This window comes from Parasteatoda tepidariorum, chromosome 8 (genome assembly GCF_043381705.1).
Source record: "Parasteatoda tepidariorum isolate YZ-2023 chromosome 8, CAS_Ptep_4.0, whole genome shotgun sequence".
Lineage (NCBI taxonomy): Eukaryota > Metazoa > Arthropoda > Arachnida > Araneae > Theridiidae > Parasteatoda > Parasteatoda tepidariorum.
Genome location: NC_092211.1, coordinates 52,108,801 through 52,115,377, shown reverse-complemented (window position 1 = coordinate 52,115,377; position 6,577 = coordinate 52,108,801). Strand labels below are relative to the sequence as shown.

Below are 6,577 nucleotides of genomic sequence, written 5' to 3'. Positions count from 1 at the left end.
TATATATATATATACATATACAGTTTCCGATGCACTCCAACCAAAAAAAACTATTAAAAATTTTTCAAGTTTATGAATTTTGCTGCATTAAACCTTATTCTCAAGTTTTGTTATTTTCGGAATTGGAGATATATTTAAAAATTCTTAAAAACCAAAAAAATATTATTTTTTCCAAACCTTTTTTGATGAAACTAAAATTTTAATTTAATATTTACAAATATCATTCTAAATTTATAAAGAAAATTGAATAAGGAAAAAAATATATATAAAAATGAAAGATAAAGGTCTAGTTAAGCAAAACTTAACATTTTGGAACCTTGATTTATAATTAAATTTATATATCTACGGAGAAAAACATTAAACTAGCGACAGCCATCTTGAATTAAACGAAGACCTAAATTATTCTGAGAAAATTAGTAATCGTTAGAGAATACATTCGCGAATTGTTCGTAAATGTTTGCGTAAATATTAGTTATCTTAATCAAGGACTAATCAAAATGACATACAATAATATATTCGAGAACTATGTACCATTTTATGTGACTCAAAATTATGCATAATTTAACGAAAGGGAATATGCAATTTTAAATATCATACATTAATTTGCTCCATTTCTATCAAAGAAACTTTATACTTCTTATTTTTGTTCTTTTTCTAATTTTTGAGGGATGAGAATTTTTATTATTTATTTCATTTTTTTTTACTTTGTGTTCCTTATTCATTTTATCTTCAATTTTGGAAAACTTTTACGTCTTTAGAATTTGTATTTTTGTTTTCATTTTTGTCACACAAGTGTTGTACCTATTTATTTCTTTCTGAACTAATTTTTCATTTTATTTCAAATACTTTATCTTTCTTAAACTCATTTTTTATGAAAAATATATGCTTATTTTGTGTACTTTTTTTCTAATGCTTTTTGCTAAACCGAGGGGAAAAAAGCATGGTCAAAAGTTACCAAAGTACCATAATAAAATGGCGAAATTTACCGTGTTTCTGGCTCTATGGGAACAACAAAAAAGCTCGGCAATTTTTACCGAAGAGCTTTGTTAATGATTTTGTTAAAATTAACAATAAAATATGGTTTTATAATATGTCATTAAACTTCGTAAATGAAGCAAAATTGGGTACTTTTACCATATTAACAAAACATTACCAAACGAATAGTTTAAATACAGCATATTTTAGTTTTATTAACCAGAATTAAGTTCTTTTTACCAGAAATATTACTACTATACAGTACTGTAAATGTATATATCTGAATTACTTTCTCTGAGGACATATTTGTTTTTAAAAAAAATTTCGTTTTAAAAGCTATTTCTCTTTACTCTCTTTTTTTAAATATATGCTTATTTTCTGTCCCTTTTCTTAATTTCTGCCAGAAAAACTGTCCAATTATTTAATTTTAACATTATTTCTTTAAAAGAACGTATCTTCATTATCGGTACTTTGTAATTTCTTTTATGTCTCAGTTCTTATCTTTTTTTTCTGCATTCATACCGAACACTTTGTCCAACAAAATTTTAAAATTGCATTTTTTTCGATTTTGTAAAGTTTCTCTTTATTGCCAACAAAAAAAAACATAACTTCAGTTTTTATCCTTTTCACTTATTTTTCCCGAAAAAGTAGTCTAACTGTCGATCTAATTTTTTTTTAATTAATCTTTACTTTCTTTATATTTATAAGAGTTTCATGTCTTTAGATTTAGTTTTTTATTTTACTTTTCTGCTGAACAAGTAGCCTAACTATTTCTTTATTAATTATCTGATAGTGATGCTCCCTTGAAAAACTTTCATTGTTTCTAAGACTCACCCATAAAAAACAAACAATATTTACTACTTAATTAAAATTAATTTCAGATGAATAAAATTAAAAAAAAAATTAAATTGATTCTATAATAATTTGTAAACACGCACTCAAATAAACATAAGTTTCTTTAAAGTACTTTTAGTTATCAAAATAAAACATATATGGCATTAAGTATTAGAAACTTAAACCCAAAGGAATTAATTTAAAATAAGTATAATTTAACCAAGCATTTAATTTTAAAGTAAACATGTAAAATAATTGTTAGTTTTAAGGCAAATGTTATTTAGTAAAGTTTAAAATAACTGCATTTTAATTGCTTTGGGAATTGAAAGACACAGTCTAAGCTACATGGCTTTTCACCATGGCTATAAAGCAAATTAACATGCAAAGCCATTTTAGTTAAACAATGTTTTTAATTATTACAATAAGTAGTGCTTATTAACAAGTATTCTTTTGAGAATTGCTCAACAACTGAAGAATTGTCTAATACTTTAAAAATTAATGTTTCAAATACAAAAATGGACACAGACTGAGCAATATTTTTTAACATTGGAAAAATACGTAATAGGAAGAAAACGTAGTCATGTGAATACTAAATCGTGCATGTCTGCATTAAACTTGAATTCTCATGTTTAAATCATGTAGAAATGAAAAGCTTTTTGATAATGTAAAGATAAGTTATATTTCTCAGAAAATATTTTTACAATAAACTGCTCATTAGTATGTTTAACATGTAAACAGTTTACAAAGTTTCAATTTGAAAATAGCAAAATATATTGAAATGTCCTTTTAATTAAAAAAAATTTATGATGCTGTTAACAAGAAATGCTCTTCTAAACAATTTGAATGCGTAAAGTAAAGGGCTGGTGCCATAGCTCGTTGTGGTCGAAGGAGGCCAGCATTGAGCGACAGCCTCATTTACTTCCCAGACAAGCTCGTCGATCTAAAACTAGGTGGTCTTCGAAGCTCCACCGGGAAACGAACCCCAGTCCATCACAATTACAGTTCAGTGCCTTAACAACTGAGCCATCACTGCTCATTTTTAAACGTGTAGCTGCTCATTAAATAGCTTCAAGCTCCTCAAATATATAGTCAAGGCCATGTACAAAAGCATTTTAATATGAACCAGAAATGTTTTTTTGATCTTCAAAGTTTAGAAATATAAAGTTTTTTTCGCAAACTTTTTCAAAACATTTCCAGCTGTTACATTTTTGAAATATACAATACTGAAATGCAGAAAATCTAATTGCAGAAGTAGTTGAAGTGATTGGTTTTCAAGTGCCGCTACGTGGAAGAGATTGTGTTGCCATCTATTTAATAGATATCAAAAAATCTTTATGAACTCCATATTTTTCGAAATTTTATATCCATTTTTTCAAAAATTTATATAATTCATTTATGAATTGCTAAAATAAATACGACATTTTTTTCCTTAAGGAGTTTAGGAATAGGCATCCGTAATGATAGAGGTAATCATGCTCAAAAGTTTTAACCATACCTTCTTACTATAAACTCTAATCCATTTATTTCGAATAATTTTAACTTCAGGCATGTAAGTTTGACTAGTAAACTTTCAGTAATTCAGTAAATGTTGTCACTTTTCTGAATATTTAGCAAACTACTTAAACTCTCGAATTTTAAGCTTTTTAGCAACTAATTTCTTCAAACTTCAATGATACACTGTATTTTCATTTAACAATACGAGTATGAACAAAAAGCAATGTTTGAAAACAATAACTAAATGATTAAGAAATTGTATGACTAATGATAGCAATTATCAACATATAAACAAAACAATCTATTTTATATGTCAAATCAAATTGTATTTTCAAACAAAATGAAGCTTACTTTTTATTCTTAAATAAGTTACAAATGAATTTCTCTAAATATAAAAATTATGCAAAATTCGAACAGTGGTCTTAAACGATAATCCTTACAATTTACAAATTCTAAACTTATCATGTTTTTGATTAAATAAATTATTTTTTTAACTTTTATATAAATATTTCTTGAGAAATATGCATGCTTTCAATTAAATTGACGCCGTTTTTTAACATAAAATTAATTACTAGTGATTTTTGTTTAAAAAAATATATAAAAATTTCGCAACTTCCCTTCTATTGGCGAAATAGAAATTCCGAACTGGTTATCTTTCGAACAAAACAAAATACTTTTTTAAAAAAATATTCTATAATATTTTTTGATGTATATGGGTGTGTTTTTTTAAACAAATTGAAACATAATTTTCATTATTCAACAAATTTCAAACAAATTACATTTTGCAAAAGACTTTTTAAAAAATACATATCGTCTATCATTATTCTTACCATTTTGCATACTCAGCTCGTTCACTAAATTTCTTTTTTCAAATCTTCCATTATTGTTATTTTACTGTATTAATACCATTTATAAAATAAATTTCGCATTGCAAAATATTATAGTAAATTCACAAAGCATCGACCCTTATGTTCGCAGTTTACATACTCCTCAATTGGTGTTTTGGACTGAACACATTCTTTTTTTAAACTTTCTATAATTCTTTCATGTTATACGTGAGTGTTTTACCAAACAATTGATGCTCACTCTTAACTAAAAATCCATTTTGAAATAAATTTCTCAATGCAAAAATTTATACAAAAATGAGACTGAACATTTTTTATACTTTCTATTGTTTTTTCTTGTGTGTTTCACCAACAACTAGATGTTAACAAAGAAACTATTTGAAAATAAATTTTGTATTGAAGAAAATTTTAAAACATTTACAGAGCCCATTCTTATGCAAGCGACATTCATATTCTGCAGTTAAAACATTTATGACACACCGAAATTTTTTTTGAAAAAAATTTCTATAATCATTTCATGTTATTTATGAGAAATTACTTACAAATTTGAAGCTCATTATTTAATTGTTGGCACTAATAATAGCGATATACTAGTGATGCTCTGAACTTGCCATATTTTGGACTAAACAAGTTCTTTTTCTAAATTTTCTTTAAATGTTGTTGTTATACAAGGTTATTTACATGAAAACTAATACTTACTTTCTTCAATTTAATAATTACCAACAACTAGATGTTAACTAAGAAACTATTTTAAAATGAATTTTGTATTGAAAAAAAATTTAAAACATTTACAGAGCCCATTCTTATGCCAGCGACATTCATATTCTACAGTTAAAATGTTTATGACTCAGCGAAATCTTTTTTGAAAAAAATTTCTATAATCATTTCATGCTATTTATGAGAAAAAAGCTTGCTTCTATTCAAAGAATTCCTTTGCTCTCCATTACAAAATGCTACTCCACAGTGAGTACGGCTTCTATCCAGATACTGGCGGGCATAAAACCAATACACCTGAGGGTGATTGAAACAATTTACGATAAAAGTATAAAATGGGGCTGGAAAAAAAGATGATATTTTTCCAATCATTCCAAAAACAGTCTTTGACTCAATCTCAAACAAATCAAATATGACAATAACTGCCCCAAGACATCCAGCCACTGAGATCGCTGTACCCTGGAGATATGCCTCACCAAAAAACGTAGGATGGGAAATTTATACAGATGGCTCTAGGATGGAAGTCGAACCACAACAATTTAGGACAGGTTTTGGCATCGTTACAAAATTCAAAGGAATTACTACAGCAAAATCCTCCTCCATAGCATCTGACTATTGTTCTGTCTTCGTGGCAGAGCTGATGGCAATTAGAGAGGCCATAAATATCGCTGCAAAAAAAGATGGACAAATAACAATTTTTACAGATTCGCTCTCTTCATTGCATGCCCTTGCCGACCCAACACATGAAAACATAATTGTTAACGAAATTAAACAGAATTGGAATAAAGACATCATACTTAACTGGATAAAGGCACATGTGGGTCATGACGGCAATGAGGAAGCGGATAGAGCGGCTAAAGATGCCATCACACTCGACCACACAGAACAAACTACCTGGCTCACCACCAATCAGATTAAGTCTATTATTAATGAATACATCATGACAAGGGGGAAACAAGAGTGGACATACTCAACAAAAGGACGTCAAACACACAAATTTTTTAAGTATCCTAAAACATCAAGACTGCAGGCCAACTTCTACTTAAATCAATTTTTAACCGGCCACGGAGTATCTGGCACCCATCAATCAAGATTTTTTAGAAAATCCTCAATTTCTCCTTATTGTGACTCTCAACAAGATATAATACATTTGATTTGCCACTGCCCAAAATTTCATGCACAGCGTGGCACGGAATTCCAGGACAAAACAGAACATCAGCTATCCTCAAACTTTACCTGCAGAAGAATTATTAAAGAAATCATCAAAAATACACTTGAGGACATGTTAAATCCACCAGATTCAACTAACAATGTAACCTAACTGTTACTCCGTGTCAACAAACTCTATCAACTCATCTTGCAATATTTGTTTTAGTCAAACTCTCACGTTATCCATGACTTTTGAACCTCTTGTATCTTGAATTTCTTTGTGTTTCTAATATTTTGCTTCAATTAATGATATTCATTCTCTTATACTTAATTTTAGAGTTAAAATGCTTTTTAACTTCTGTGCTTTAGTTTAAAGTTACGTTAAAATTATTTTCTATGCTTTTGTTTAAGGCATTTCACTATACCATTGTATTTTATAGTGTAAATATTTTCATATTTTAATTTATTCTTTATATGCCATTTATACTTGTTGCTAATGTAATTTTTTGTGTTATGTATGTTTTGTCTGTAGAATGTTTGTTCTACCCTCGTGTGCCCTGAATAGG

At 27.9% G+C, this 6,577-nt stretch overlaps 1 protein-coding gene across 1 annotated transcript; it reads left to right on the top strand.

Annotated features, from left to right (window-relative positions):
- Window positions 1-5,274: 5,274 nt before the first annotated feature.
- On the top strand, window positions 5,275-6,183 carry LOC107444214 (uncharacterized). The gene has a single exon (XM_016058301.2). The coding sequence runs from the start codon at window positions 5,275-5,277 to the stop codon at window positions 6,181-6,183; it is 909 nt and encodes a 302-aa protein (XP_015913787.2).
- The last annotated feature ends 394 nt before the right edge of the window (window positions 6,184-6,577 follow it).